The sequence below is a fragment of the Geotrypetes seraphini genome, chromosome 2 (genome assembly GCF_902459505.1).
Source record: "Geotrypetes seraphini chromosome 2, aGeoSer1.1, whole genome shotgun sequence".
NCBI lineage: Eukaryota > Metazoa > Chordata > Amphibia > Gymnophiona > Dermophiidae > Geotrypetes > Geotrypetes seraphini.
The window spans coordinates 17,533,820-17,550,060 of record NC_047085.1 but is presented as its reverse complement, the minus strand read 5'-3'; the positions used below and the strand labels follow the sequence as shown (position 1 = coordinate 17,550,060).

At 45.2% G+C, this 16,241-nt stretch overlaps 1 protein-coding gene across 5 annotated transcripts in view; it reads left to right on the top strand.

Annotated features, from left to right (window-relative positions):
- Positions 1-16,241, top strand: part of ADGRB1 (adhesion G protein-coupled receptor B1) — a 525,063-nt gene that overhangs the window by 231,556 nt on the left and 277,266 nt on the right. For all 5 annotated transcript variants that reach the window (XM_033935216.1, XM_033935215.1, XM_033935214.1 and 2 more), the window contains exon 10: positions 7,532-7,726. In XM_033935216.1, coding sequence (XP_033791107.1) covers positions 7,532-7,726 — 195 coding nt within the window. The remainder of the gene's footprint in view (positions 1-7,531; positions 7,727-16,241) is intronic.

Below are 16,241 nucleotides of genomic sequence, written 5' to 3'. Positions count from 1 at the left end.
CCTGATGTCTCCTAATTACCAAGGAGGTGGTGAATTCCTTTGGAGATCTGGCCCATGGAACCCAACTGTCTGGGTCCTTTTGTCTTGCTTGAGCACCAATCTAATGATATGTAAACTAGGACCCAAAAGGAAGGAGACATGCGGTCAACCTGCACTGACCAGCGATATCTGTCTTTTAATATCTCCCAGCGGCCTCTAGTAGGCCTGAACAGCCTCAGTTAGGCTAACTTTTAGGTTAGGCCTGGAACTGTACAATGTCATGCTGACAACCCCCTTCAGTTGTACGCTAAAAGATTTACTCGCACATCTTTATCGAAGAGCGTTAAGCACGCTGCGCGCATAAATCCAAATTGTTGACAATTAACTGCTCATTTGAAAATTAAGTTGCATGCATAGTTATGGAATATGCCCAGTATGTATTTCGGCATGCAATTTTAGGCTCCATTATGGGGGGGGGGGGGAGCAATGATTATGGAATTTCCATTTCTTCATCAGCATCACTTTTGAACGTGTGTTGTTTTGTCCAGGCTTGAGCATTTATAAGACAGCTACAAATGTGTTAGGTTGAGATAATCGTACGCTAGGGTCCACTATAAATGCGCCTGTTTAACTTTCAAAATCCTATATGGTATCCTCCCTCCCTTTATCCCTCTTTCTTGGAATTCCTCAAACCCTAATACCACCAGATCCTCCCACAAATTAAAACTATCCTTCCCCTCGCTAAAAGGCATTTCCCACACAGGAAAGCTAGGGACCTCCCTCCACTTCAAAATCACTGAGCTCTGGAACAACTTTACCTCCCCTCTTCGGAACTTGAGCTCCCTCCATCTGAAAACCTGGCTTTTCTCAAAAAATGTAAGTCTCCCTTCAACTTAGGAATCAAGGAAACTCTTATATCTTGGCATCCCAAGTCCTCTAAATTTTCTTCACACTTCTACCTCTAACCCTCTGTTGTAGTTCCTTCCTATTTCTCCTACTGTAAACCGCGTTGAGCTCTACGAACGTGGAGATGATGCGGTATACAAACCTAAGGATTAGATTAGATTAGATTATAGTTTGTACTGATTGCGAACTAATACCGACTGGGTAAATGTAACATCAGGGCATGCTAGGGAGGTAATGAAATCAAGGACTGCTTTATAGAGCAGCTGGTTCAGGAACCAAGAGGCGAAGCAATTCTAGGCCTAGTTCTTAGCGGAGCACATGAATTGGTGCAGGAGGTAATAGTGCCGGGGCCACTTGCTAACAGTGATATTAACATGATCGGATTTGATATAATCTCTGGAGTTAAGTACACACAGGAAATCCAATCCAATAACATTTACATTACATTACATTACATTAGGGATTTCTATTCCGCCTGTGCCTTGCAGTTCTAGGCGGATTACATTATAGAAGATATCTGGACATTTCCAGTAGAATTACATTTCAGGATAGGAGTATATTACAGTAACAGTAAAGAGTTATGATACTTCAAGTTCACAGAAGATAATAATTGTCACATAAGTTATTACATTTAACAGAAGATAGTGTATTTTGCAGAGGTAATACATGGCAACTCGATCGTTTAAATCGGGTGTAAAGTAGAAGAGTTACATTACATTTTAGGTCACAGACAAAGAGATAGTATAGATGGGTGTTTCCGAAGTCGTTGGTTGGGGACTCATTGGGTGGTGGTTAGAGTGATGGGAGATATTTTTTGAACAGTAGTGTTTTTATTTCTTTGCGGAACTCTTTTATGTCTGTTGTTTTGGTCAGTAATTTTGAGATGTCAGAGTCTATTTTAGCTGCCTGTGTCCCCAGGAGGTTGTCGTATAGTTTCTTACGACAAGTTCCGTTGAGTGGTGGATAGGTGAAAAGGTTCTGTGTTCTCCTTCTTCTTGGTGGTTGATAGTGATGGAAACGATTAATTAGGTAATTGGGTGCCGTGCCATGGGTTACTTTGAAAATGAGACAGTAGAGTTTGAATTGTGTTCTTGCTTTTATTGGAAGCCAGTGAGATTCTAGGTATGCGTTGGTAATGTGGTCGTGTTTGCTGAGTGAGTATATGAGTCTGAGGGCTGTGTTCTGGATGGTCTGTAGTTTTTTTATTGTGTTGGTCGGGCAAGGTAGGTAGAGGCTGTTGCAATAGTCGACAATACTTAGCACAAGGGATTGGACAATGATCCTGAATTGGTCTTTGTTAAAGAATTTCCTGATTTTTCTTAAATTTCGCATTGTGAAGAATGCTTTTTGGGTGACTTTTAGGATTTGTGTTTGCATTGTGCAACATCTCTCTAAATGTATTCTGTCTAACTTTGCAAAAAGGAGACTATGATAACATGAGGAGCATTTCATAAAGAAATTTAGAGGAGCAGCTGCAATGGTCAAAAATTTGCATCAGGCATGGATGTTATTCAAAAATATACTCCCATAAATAGGATATATAGTGCGAACCTTGTCTGGAACTATCAGCATTTTAAAGTACACTTCTCCCTCCGGATTCGTAGGGGATAGGGGCAGAGCCAGACCGCGAATGGCGAAAAACCATGAATATCCTGCTCTGACCCACCCCCGTCTCCCTCCCGCCTTCCTGGCCTTATCTGGTGGTCTAGCGGGCTTTCAGGGCAGGAGCGATCTTCCTACGCTCCTGCCCCGTGCAGATCGCCATGAGGAAATGGCTGCTGTGAGTTCCCGCAGTCTCTCGAGACTACGACGGGAACTCCCTACAGCTATTTCCTAATGGCGATCTGCACAGGGCAGGAGCGTAGGAAGATCGCTCCGGCTCTAAAGCCCGCTAGACCACCAGGTAAGGCTGGAATGCCAGGGGGAAGACTTAACGATGGTTTTTTAATTTCTTTTCCCCCCCCCAAAAAAAAAAAAATTGCGAATATGTGAAATCGCGATTACTGAAACCGCGAATGGGGAGGGGGAAGTGTAATAAAAAGAAGCACATGCTCAATAGTGGAGAAAAAGACCTCAGAGACTATGCTCCTCATCGTTTATGAGTTGACCGAGATTATCAATTAAGTCAGTGGTCAAAAAAGCTCTATTTTAGAGTTCACCTAGAAATTCCCATAAAGTTGCAAAATAGAGTCGCTAGCAAGGTTCTCAAGAGCGCAAGTTCCGAAAGCAAAGGATGAATATTAAAGTCATTAATACTTAGCTCAATGCTAAAGATTCAGCTGCTTCACTTAATAAAACATAGGGCTCCTTTTACAAAGCCGCGCTAGGGCTTTAGCGTGCGGAATAGCGTGTGATAAATTGCCGCGTGCGCTAGCCGCTACCGCCTCCTTTTGAGCAGTCGGTAGATTTTCGGCTAGTGCGCGTCTAATCCAGTGCATGCACTGAAACGCGTAGCGCACCTTCGTAAAAGGAGCCCGTATTTTTTCATCCAGCCCTGGGTTTTCACTATCCCCCCCTTGAACATAAGAACATAAGAGGTGCCGCTGCTGGGTCAGACCAGTGGTCCATCGTGCCCAGCAGTCCGTTCAGGCGGCGGCCCTTTTGCTCAAAGACCAACGCCCTAACTGAGACTAGCCCTACCAGCGCACGTTCCTATTCAGCAGGAACTTGTCTAACTTTGTCTTGAATCCCATGAGGGTGTTTTCCCCTATGAAGAGCGTTCATGTTTTCTACCATTCTCTGGGTGAAAAAGAGCTTCCATACATTTATACGCAATCTACCCCCTTTTAACTTTAGAGAGTGCCCTCTCGTTCTCTCTACCTTGGAGAGGGTGAACAACCTGTCTTTATCTACTAAGTCTATTCCCTTCAATATCTTGAATGTTTCGATCATGTCACCTCTCAGTCTCCTCTTTTCAAGGGAGAAGAGGCCTAGTTTCTCTAATCTCTCACTGTATGGCAACTTCTATAGCCCTTGTCTAAATTCGTCTTGAATCCCTGGAGGGTGTTTTCCCCTATGTTAGACTCCGGAAGAGCGTTCCAGTTTTCTACTACTCTCTGGGTGAAGAAGAACTTCCTTACATTTGTACAGAATCTATCCCCTTTCAACTTTAGAGAGCGCCCTCTTGTTCTCTCTATCTTGGAGAGGGTGAACAAGCTGTGTTGGGTATTATTAAGAAGGGTATCACAACCAGAACGAAGGAAGTCATCATACCGCTGTATCGGGCGACGGTGCGCCCGCACCTGGAGTACTGTGTCCAGTATTGGTCACCGTACCTCAAGAAGGACATGGCAATGCTTGAGAGAGTCCAGAGAAGAGCAACGAAAATGATAAAAGGTATGGAAAACCTTTCATATGCAGACAGGTTAGAAAGGCTGGGGCTCTTCTCCCTGGAAAAGCGGAGACTCAGAGGAGACATGATAGTGACTTTCAAGATCATGAAAGGCATCGAGAAGGTAGACAGGGATAGATTCTTCAGACTATTGAGGACCACAAGTACAAGGGGGCACTCTGAGAAGCTGAAAGGGGACAGGTTTAGAACCAATGCTAGGAAGTTCTTTTTCACTCAGAGGGTGGTGGATACCTGGAATGCACTGCCGGAGGTTGTGATAAGGCAGAGTACACTACGGGGTTTTAAAGGATTTGATAAATTCCTGAAAGATAGAGGGATTGAGGGACACAGATAGAGGTAGAGATGGGATATAGAAAGAGTATAGATAGAGACCAAGGGAATTTACGGGTTCAGACAAAGATCACCGTACAGGTCATGGGCCTGATGGGCCGCCGCGGGTGCGGACTGCTGGGCGCGATGGACCTTGGGTCTGACCCAGCAGAGGCAACTTCTTATGTTCTTATGTTTCGATCATGTCCCCTCTCAATCTCCTCTGTTTGAGGAAGAAGAGGCCCAGTTTCTCTAATCTTTCGCTGTACGGCAGCTCCTCCAACCCCTTAATCATCTTAGTTGCTCTTCTCTGGACCCTTTCGAGTGGTACCCTGTCCTTCTTCATGCACGGCTGGACGCAGTACTCCAGGTGAGGGCGCACCATGGCCCGGTACGGCGGCATGATAACCTTCTCCGATCTGTTCGTGATCCCCTTCTTTATCATTCCTAGCATTCTGTTCGCCCTTTTCGCCGCCTCCGTAGTAGAGGTTTCTATCCTTTGAGTGTCAGAACAATTATCGCCCTGGGCCGCGGTAGAAACCTCTACCATGGCTTAGTAAAAGAGGGCCTATATATCCTATTGATATGAGTTTATTGTACTTTATATAGGGGGCATTTTTGATAGGACATCTAAGTCTGAGTTTGGATGTTTTGGGAATGGGCAGGTGTGAATTGCTTGTTTACTCTTTCAAAAAATACTGGGACTAGGGTTGTGTAATGAAGGCACTAAGTAGTAGATTGAAAGCAAACCAGAGAAACGTGTAATTAAACTCTATAATTTGTTGCCGGAGAATATGGTGAAGGCAGTTATCTTAGCAGGGTTTGTAAAAGATTTGGATAATTTCTTAAAACAAAAATCCATAAGCCGTAAGCAGTGGTGTAGGAAGGGGAAATGGGATGGGTGTTGTCCGCCTGGGGCACGGTCTTTGTGAGGGGCGCAGGCAGCCGTCTTCCTTTCCACCCCCTGCTGTGCATGTGAGCCCCTTCCCTCTCCTCATAACCTCTTTAATTTTCCCTGGACGAGCAGCATTATAACCTTACTGCCCACGTCGGTATCGCCTCTCTCTGACATCACTTCTGGGCCCCCGCGCCTACGAAGTGATGTCAGAGGGATAGCCGACATGACGCGGGCAGCGTGTTCCTGATGTTGTTCACACCTGGAAAATTAAAAAGGTACGGGGAAGGGAAGGAGGCACATGGGGGGGGGGAGGGGGAAGAGAGTGGGGGAGGGGCACCCCTGCCCTGGCCGCCACTCACCCTCGCTATGCCACTGGCCATAAGGTGGTCTCGGGGAAACCATTGCTTATTCCTAGGATAAGCAGCATAAAATCTATTTTTTTCTCTTTGGCGTCTTCCTAGGTTGGCCATTGTTGGAGACAGGATACAGGGCTTGATTGACCAGTCTGTCCCAGTATGGCGATTCTTATATTCTTATCAGGAAATGCCTTCTCACAGGATGATGGATGTAGTATTTATTCATGAAGAATGGAACCTGTGCAGACTGCAACTCTGGCTATCGTGTTTGGTAGATTGGATGGACCATAAGCGTCTTCATCTGTTGACATTTAGTGTGTTACTATGTTAGAGGTCTTAGAACTTCCTTCCTTTAGCAATACATTTGCAGAAAGGAGAATTTAATTTTGTTTGTCTAAAAACCATCATGGCAAATACAATACACCATCTGTTTTATTTCAGAGTGTTTAAAGCTCCGTAGACTTGGTAACCTACTGCCTTCTGTGTCTAGCATCCCTTGCTGGTGAATTAATTGTGAATTTGCTGACGTCTGCTTAGTTTACAAGTGACATACAGTTTAGGGTTGCCTTAAAATGCCATCGTACAGCCGTTCCCAAATTCAGTAGAGGACCTAGATTTTGCTCAGTTTCATGAATACAGAGTTTGTTAGGGATATTTAGTCCGGTGAAGTAGCCGGGACTGTTAGTTTAGTGGGGTCAGACAACAACGCGAAGGGGCGTTAGGCAGTGCAGATGTTGATGTCACCTTGAGATCTCCTCTCATTGGTTTGCACCGATGCTGATAACTGGGTGCGACAGAGCTCAGAGTGGAGGGGCCATGACTCACTCAGGCTCACCCATGTCTATGCCCTTGGTGTACGTCACGAGATGTCCTTATAAGCCACGCTCTGTTGACTTGTTGAGCTGCAGAATAACAGAAAAGAGAGTATTTAAAATATTAGATTTTATTTTTTTGCTGTTGTGGTTTTGCCTGCATCGCAGTTTTATTGTCAAAGACCTATTTGGTCCTGCAAAGCTGCCTGGAGAATAGAAAGCTAGGTTTACCACATGAATCCATTGTTCTAGAACAAGCCAATCGAGTTCTAATTTTTTATTTTATCGCCTGTATTGCTTGATACCTCTAATGTTCCTAAAAAAAGCAGGACAATGACTTGATTCAGGCAGTGGAGTAAAACCAGGAGTGGCTCAGCAAGGCCTGGAAAAGTGATGCCAGTGGGTAACCCTTGCAGCATCCTTCTTTATGATGGTGATGACTCTGCAACAGTCGGGAATTCCTGGGCTAAAGTCTTCAAATGCGGTTGTCTTGTGCATATAGGGATGGGAATGAACTGTAAGCTTTAGCTGTAATATATTTTTCATAAGAAGCTGTCAAGTTCACTATATATAATTACCAAATAGATTTTCATTCTGGCGCATACATGGTTTATTCCTCTGTCCTCCTCTTAAGCCCAGAGTTCCTGTTTACTCAATAGGAAAATTAAACCATTGCAGCCAACACTGGTCTAAATGCTTCACCATTTGAATCCTTAACACTCATCCCACCTCCACTAATATTCCTAATATTGATAAGCATGTGGCTTTTTTCCCATTGACTCGCAGATCATAAAAGTTTAAAGCACTACCAAAGTGGGGCAAAGTACCCTTATAACTTTTTAATCACTCTTCATTGGATGCCTCTAGGCAAACACTTGCTTATTTCCCTCATGAACCCCCTTCTCATTTCTTCTTGCAGATAAAGGAACATCTTTCGAAAGCTCAGCGAGGGCTCTTGGGAGAAGGGATGTCTGAGGTGATCCAGACCCTGGCGGACATCTCGCAGGATGGAACCAGCTACAGTGGAGACCTGTTGTCATCCCTGGATGCACTCAAGAACATCACAGAGATTTTCCGCAGGGCCTACTACAGTCCCACTTCTGGAGATTTGCAGGTTAGCTTTTGGATATGCAAACAATGGGATGAGGTGCTCAACAGTGTTGTAAAGGTCCAGGGAAAGCCTTTATATTCTTATGTATTTTAAAGACCTATTGGGATCCTTTCTTCTTGAGCGTTAATATATTCCATGTATACCTAATAGCAACCTCCAGGCAACTGCTCTTTACATGGGGAAGAAAAATGTCAAGATAAAAGAAGACTGAGTAAGCAACAGTGGGCCTCATGAAGCTATCAATTAAAGAGGAACGGTGTCAGGTAGCATCTTTGGTTGAGACCCTTCTCGATTGTTCTTTTAAAGAAGAAGAGGTTACTCAAGCTGAGTTTCCATTTTGAGATTCGGTTGTGGGGCTTAGCCAATTGGAAGAGAGCAGGTTAATGAGGGGAGGACCTTTAGATGTATTCCTACATATGGTACTCCTTTGAGCAAAGGGCACAGGTTGAGATTGCGTGAAAGAAGTGCTTTAGAATGGCAAAATAAGACATCCAAAAGTCCTATACTAATAATAATACAGTTTATCTGGCACATGAAATAGATGTAAGAACATAAGAACATAAGCAGTGCCTCCGCCGGGTCAGACCATAGGTCCATCACACCCAGCAGTCCGCTCCCGCGGCGGCCCAAACAGGTCATGACCTGTCTAAATCACCAGAAGGGGCCCCCATGCCACCTTGGTTTCCTGATGAGTCCTATCTTCCCATCGAAGTCCTAGCCCTCCGGTCTTGCACATGCACGACCTGGTTGGGTTTCTATACTTTCTCAGTATCCCAGTATCCCACTATACTTTCTCAGTATCCCACGATCCCTTTATCCCCCAGGAATCTGTCCAGTCTCTGTTTGAATCCCTGTACCGTACTCTGCCCGATCACTTCCTCCGGTAGCGCATTCCAAGTGTCCACGACCCTTTGGGTGAAGAAAAACTTCCTTGCATTTGTTTTGAACCTATCTCCCTTCAGTTTCTCCGAATGCCCCCTCGTACCTGTTGTCCCCCTTCAGCCTGATATGGATGTGATATGGAGTAGGGATAGAAAATTAACTTTAGAATAGAAAGTGAGATTTGTGCTGAGATAATAACTTAAGTAAAAAGTGCGATCAATATTAACATGTATATTACTTCCAGTGTATCAAAGGATTTATGGATTTCAAGGACACTTAACAGCACTGCACAAAGTAATAATAATAATAATAATAATAACAGTTTATATACCGCAATACCGTTAAGTTCTATGCGGTTTACAAAAGATTAGTGTACGTAATGTACGTAAATGATTTTTATGAAGAAAGGAAATTGTAAACCCCACCTGCAGAGCTCCGAAACAGGTGTACCGCTTTGGCATGCAATACCAGAATTCCTTATGCCCAATTGAGCATGCAGTAGTGAGCTAAGTAGACATCCTATTCAACCTTCAGGACTTCTCTGGATTCTGATACAGTCTACAAAACTCATAATAAATTCCTGCCTATATGTATGTATTTTCTAGCCCTGCTGATTCCGAGACTAGGGATGCAGTTAGCTTTTTTATTTTCAATCAAATCTGAAAGATGAGTTGAAGAACTGCAAATGGGTATATTCTCTAGACTAAAGAAAAGGTGGTAGTAATATGATTCAGCCCTTAAAATATTTAGAAGACTTCAATAAAACAGATAAAGGTAAGAAGTAAGAGGTTAGCTTTCATAAACTACAAAAGATCGCAGAAAGAGGAAGACAGGCAAAAATATCTGGAAAAGTTAAGAGAGGCTGGTCGAGAAGTCAGTAAACCAAAGATATAAATCAAAGAAAAAATAGCTGACACGGTAAAACGGGTAGACAACATTTTTTAGATTATCAGTGATAGGAAGAAGTACAAAAGTGGCATTGTGAGACTCAAAGGTGAAGGGGAGGAATATGTAGAAGCTGATAAAGAAAAGGCCAAATTGCTTAACAAATATTTCTGTTCTGTGTTCATGGCTGAAGAATGGGAGCGGGACCACAGAAGACAAATGCGAATAGGGATGGTGGAGCGGTAGACCCTGATTAATTTTCAGAGGGTCGTGTTCATGAGGAGCTAGCTAAATTAAAAGTCGATAAAGCAATGGGGCCGGATGGTGCTCATTCAAGGGTGCTGAAGGAACTTAGGGAAATTCTGGTGACTCCGCTGACTGACCTTTACAATGCTTCTCTAGAGTTGGGATTGGGACCAGTGGACTGGAGGAGGGTGGTGTGGTCCCTCTACACAAAAGTGGAAGTAAGGAAGAAGTTGGGAATTATAGGCCAGTAAGTCTGACTTCTGTGCTAAGCAAATTAATGGAAATGCTTCTAAGACAGAGAATTGTGAAGTTTCTGGAATCCTGTGGATTACAGGACCAGAGGCAACATGGTTTCACGACTAGAAATATCTAGACAAATCTGATCAATTTCTTTGACTGGGTGACCAGAAAATTGGGTAGAGGGAGGGCACTAGATGCGATGTATTTAGATTATAGCAAAGCCTTTGACAGTGTACCACATAGATGTCTAATAAATAAACTGAGTGCTTTGGGATGGGCCCTAAAGTGACAGGCTGAGTCAGAAACTTGTTGAGTGGAAGTCAACAGAGGGTAGTGGTCAATAGAGATTGCTCTGAGGAAAGAGATGTTACCAGTGGTGTTCCTCAAGGTTCTGTTGAGCCTGTTCTTTTTAACATTTTTATATGTGATATTGCTGAATTGCTGTCAGGTAAGATTTGCCTCTTTGTGGATGATACAAAAATCTGCAATAGAGTAGACACCCCAGATGGTGTGAATTTCATGAAGAAAGATCTAGCGAAGCTTGAAGAATGGTCTGAAATTTGGTAGCTAAAATTTAATGCTAAGAAATGCAAGGTCATGCATTTGGATTGCAAAAACCCAAAAGAACGGTACAGTTTAGGGGGTGAAGAACTTATGTGCATGACAGAAGATGGTGTGATTGTATGTAATGACCTTAAGGTGGCCAAACAAGTTGAAAAGGTGATGGCGAAAGCTCTAAAGGATGCTAGAGTGCATAGGACGAGGTATGGCTAGTAGGAAAAAGGAAGTATTGATGCCTCCTGTTGAGACCACATTTAAAATATTGTGTACAGTTCTGGAGACCTCATCTTCAAAAAGATATAAAAAGGATGGAGCTGGTCCAGAGGAAGGTTACTATAATGGTGCATGGTCTTCGTAATAAAGCTTATGGGGACAGACTTAAAGATATCAATATGTATACTTTTGAGGAAAGGCAGGAGAGGGGAGATATGATAGAGACATTTAAAAACCTACTTGGCATAAATGAGCATGAGTTGAGTCTTTCAATTGAAAGGAAGCACTGGAATGAGAAGGAATAGGATGAAGTTAAGAAGCAGTGGCGTACCAAGTGGGGGGGGGGGGGGAGGTCCGTCCCGGGTGCACGGCTTGGGAGGGTACACAGCCGGCCAGATCCGGGTTCTCCTGCCAGGTCCGGGTCCTCCTGCCCTTCCTTTCCCCTGGTCCGCGCCGCTGCAATCTTACCTCCCCGCTGCTGCTGCTAATGCCGACATGAAGTCTTCTTTCCGACGTCAATTCTGACGTCGGAGAGGACATTTCGGGCCAGCCAGGCAGTGATTGGCTGGCCCGGAATGTCCTGTCCGACATCAGAATTGACGTCAGAAAGAAGACTTCATGTCGGCATTAGCAGCAGCAGCGGGGAGGTAAGATTGCAGCGGCGCAGACCGGGGGAAATGAAGGAGAGAGGCGCTTTTTTTTTTTCCGCGGCAGGGAGGGAAGGATGTAGGCAGGCAAGCTGGCTGGCTTTAGCGCGGCAGGGAGGGAGATGGATAGGCAGGCAGGCAGGCTGGCTTTGGGGGTGGACAAAATCTGGAAGGCAGTGGGGGGACATAAGGAGGCACTGGGAGCACTATGGACACAGGAAGGAGGCACTGGGGGCACCATGGACACAGGACGGAGGGACTGGGGGCATTAAGGACATGGGAAGGAGGCACTGGGGGCACTATGGACACAGGATGGAGGCAATGGGGGCACTATGGACACAGGACGGAGGCACTGGGGGCACCATGGACACAGGAAGGAGGCACTGGGGGTACTAAGGACACAGGACGTGGGCACTATGGGCACGGGAAGGAGGCACTGGGGGCACTATGGACACAGGAAGGAGGCACTGGGGGCACTAAGGACACGGGAAGGAGGCAATGGGGGCAGTAAGGACACAGGAAGGAGGCACTGGGGGCACTAAGGACATGGAAAGGAAGGAGGGAGGGATTAGAAAGGGACAATTGTTGGGCCGGAGTGCAGAAAGAAAGAAATCAAAGAAAGGATACACAGTCAATTAATAGATGTCCCCTTTTGATGAAAAAAATAAATGGTCATGTTACCTCTGACTTACTTTCTCTGTAGCAGATTCGACAGCCATGCTGAGGTGCAGGAAGGTCCCGCAATGACTCATCTGCTGGCTCTGCTCTGGAAGAAGTAAGTTACATCGGAAGGGGTAGACTCGGCAGACGCAGTCTTTGGGGGACTTTGCCACAACTCCCTGCGTCTGCCATGTCCACCACCTCCAACGTAACTTACTTCTTCCGGAGCAGAGCCAGCAGATGAGTCATCACGGGACCTTCCAGCATGCGGCTGCTGAGTCCCCTCCAGAGCAAGTACGTCGGAGAGGGATGGACTGGCAGCCGGCAGTTACAGTCATCTTGGGACCTTGCTGCATGAAGGGAGAGAAAGAAGCAGGACTGCTGGAATGGAAGAGTGGAGGAGGGAAAGAAAAGGGACAGGGTGGTATGGAAGGGTAGTGCGGATGGAATTGATGTACAGAGAAAGGGGAGAGACATAAGGCGGAAGGATATTGGAGGGAAAGAAAGGGGGCAGATGCTGATTGAAGTGGGGTGGATGGCGAGAGAAAGGGCAGACATTGGATGGTAGTGGGGAGCCTATGCTGGATGGAAGTGCAGATGGGAGAGATAAGGGAGCAAATGCAGGAAGGAAATGTGAGGAGAGAAAGAGGGGAGCAGACGCTGGATGGAAGTGGACAGAGAGAGGAGAAGGTACTAGATGGAAGGGTTGGAGAAAGAGGGTACATGATGGAAGGAGGGGATAAATAAAAGGATGGCACATGATGGGGAGAAAAGGATTGAGTTAGGGAAACACTGGAGGGGTGAGGGAAAGAGGTGGCAAGCTTTAGGTAGACAGTAAAAAAGGACATCGATGAGAGGGTAGTATGAACGTAATCTAGACAGATGCAGAAAATAAATTGAAAAGGAAAATGAGGGAAAAAAGGGAAAGGGATTGCAGAGGAGAGGTGTGGGAGAGGGAAGGAGAGGAGAGATGCCAGACCAATGGGGGTGAAAGGAGAGATGGAAGGGAGAGGCACACAGTTTCTGGAAGGGACATAGAAGGAGAGAAGATGCCATATAGGGGAAGAGAGATGGCAGACAGTGGATGGAAGGAAGAGAGTTACAAGAAGATGAGGAAAGCAGAAACCACAGAAGACAAAGGTAGAAAAAAAATTTCTATTTATTTATTGCTTTAGGAGACGTGTCACTGTTTCTTTGGTGTTGCATTGTATGCAGAGTCCAGCTTCTTACTGGTTCAATTTAACCTTTGTCTATGTATTTCTATTTTATCCCCCCTTTTACAAAACTGGAGCGTTTTTTAACGCCAGCCATGGTGGTAGCAGAATTCTATGAGCGTTAGAGCTGTTACTATGGCTATAATCCACCACCATGGCTATAATCCACACTACAGTTTTGTAAAAAAGGGAGGGGTTAGTTTGTGATGACATATTCCATACTAGGCGAAGATGTTTTCTGTGTTCTGCGCTTTTGAAAGACATGGTTTTTTGTTAGGATTGACTGCAGGATTGATCTGTACTAGTCTTACTTGTTTAGTTTTACAATGGGTGTATTGATGTTGTACTGCTCACTGCAGTATGTAAGATGCTGCCTTTTCCTAGGTACTCAAGTGTGACGTGTGGCTTATTACTAAAAATCATGTTTTTCGTACAGATGGGGGGAGTGTCAAAAAATGATGGGCCCCGGGTGTCACATATGCTAGGTACGCCACTGTTAAGAAGTGATAGGCTCCAGAGTAATCTAAGGAAATAGTTTTTTACAGAAATGGTGGTAGATGCTTGGAACAGGCTCCCGGAAGAGGTGGTGGAGACAGAGACTATGGAGCTCATAATCGAAAGAGAAAAATGTCCAAAAACCGTCCGAAGTCGGCACTTGGATGATCATCAGTCAAAAACGTCCAAGTGCTGATAATCACACCGGGTTTTGGACGTATTTCTAAATGACTTAGGCCTTCATAGTGCTGCTGAATGACCATTGCTAAACAGGGCGTTTCAGGAGGAGTGTCAAGGGCGGGAGTTGGGCGGGACGTGGGCCGGCTTAGACTTAGTTGTACTGCATTTATAAATGAAAGTTTTACAACAGAGCCTAGACGGAACTTGGACGTTGTGACTTAGACCATTTAAAACATGGCCTAAGTCAGAAAAAACCACCAAAAGTGACCAGATAAGCACTGCAAACACATAATACAGACCCTCCACATACTACCCCAGTGATCATTGACCCCCCACCACCACCACCACCCCCATAAAAATATTAATCACAACTTGAAAATTGTGCCTCCAGAACATCATCACCTGGCAGCCTGGCATAGGAAAGCCTAGTCGTGCTGCACAGATGCGTCTTAAGCCATCTTGGGGGTGAGTTAGGGACCCATAGAGAGGAGTACCCATGCCCATAAGCCCCTGTAATCACTGCATTGATATTGAAACATGTGCACTCCCCTATACACCCCCAAAACCATTTTGTACTGGCATATAAGTGGCTCCTGCAACCATAAGGGCTATTGGGGTGTAGATAAGTGGGTCTAAGGGATTATGGAGGTGGTTTGGGGGGGCTCACCATGACCTATAAGGGAGCTGTAGTGAGATGATGACATGGCACCCTTTTTGTGAGGTCCACAGCAGTGCCCTGTAAGGTACCCCACTATTTAGGTACCATGTCTGGGTGTTCAGTCCATCACTTTGCAGACCCTTCCCACGTCCAACAGGGCTTGTTCTAGGCATTATTGACTTGGACGAAAAGTTGGATGAAAATGTGGTATAAAGATGGACGATTTAGCGACTTGGACGATCAGATCGGCAGGACGTATACTTAGACGAGTTTTGAAACGAAAAAAAATTTGGACTTATTTTTCGAAAATGTGTCCTAAACTGATTTTTTTTTTTACTTTGGACGACTTGTGACTTAGACGAAAACGGACTTAGACGTTCCTTTCGATTATGCCCCTCCACGTCTGAATTCAAGAAGGCATGGGATAGGCACGTGGGATCTCTTAGAGAGAGGAAGAGATAATGGTTACTGCAGAAGGGCAGACTGGATGGGCCATTTGGCCTTTATCTGCCATCATTTTTCTATGTTTCACGGTCATCCCTTTATAACAGGCACCTTCGTGTCTTTCGGTGCTATTTGAGTGAAGGCTGTGAGCTGTTTCTGATGTGGGTGAATTAACTATAAGAATCTGCAGCACACTCACAGACTATGGATTAGACAGGGCTTTATCCTATTATATCTCTAGACCCTAAACTTCAGGACGTGGCTTGTCTCTTGTGTTGGTTCCTGGGGCTTTCATGCGGTTTTCTTCATCCTGCTGCATTCATGATTCCTATCCTTTATTTGTTGAACGCTCTGGATTCCGGCTTCCAAAGTTGAGTTCAGCAAAAGACTCTAGTGATTAGCTGAGTTGTGCACCTTATATTGTTTTCTTATTGGTGTGTGCTAAGGGAACAGTTTTTCTGCGGCACGCGTGCTCGTCTGACTTTAAAAAAGAATGAAACCTACAGCATGCAATAAACTAGCAAATGATCAAGGGAAAGAAAACGTCTGATTAAATTCTACCTTGCTCGGAGCGTGTTTTTGTGAGCACACGGGGGTAGCAAGTTAAACAAGTGAACGATTGCCTTCCCTTTCAGGAATCGAGTCCTGGTGCAGCATTGCAGCTTGCTTTTCCCTCTGTCCATCTCAGCGTCTTCCTCTGCCTCCCTCCGTCTCTTTGGATGCACAGTGACCTCTGATAGCACGAGGCCCGTCTTTGCAGAAGGGCATTAGACCTACTTCGTGAAACCTGAAGCGCGGGTTTTTTTTATCTAATCACCTTGCAGGGCTGCATCCCCTGCTGGAATATGAGACAGAGATCGATGGTCCGCAAAGCTCTGTCCCTGCCAACCCAGCCGCTGAAGAGAGAGATTATATTGCTGCATTTTTTTGCTCTCGTGAGCCGCCAGTCAGAGACGTCATTGCCTAGTATGGAGCGGTTCCGTTCACTGGGTAATATGCACGGTGCTGCAGCACGGGCCGGGCTTTTGCTCCTGGTGTCTGTTGTGTAATTAGGAGTACAGGGAACGAGACAGGCCCTGCAGTCTCTGTTTGTCTGTCTCTGGGCTTGTGGAGTCAAGAGTCCAAAGCAATTTTGGGTGGAGGGACAGGGGATGGGATTTGGCATACCAATCTTTCTGTGCTCACTCTCAGAA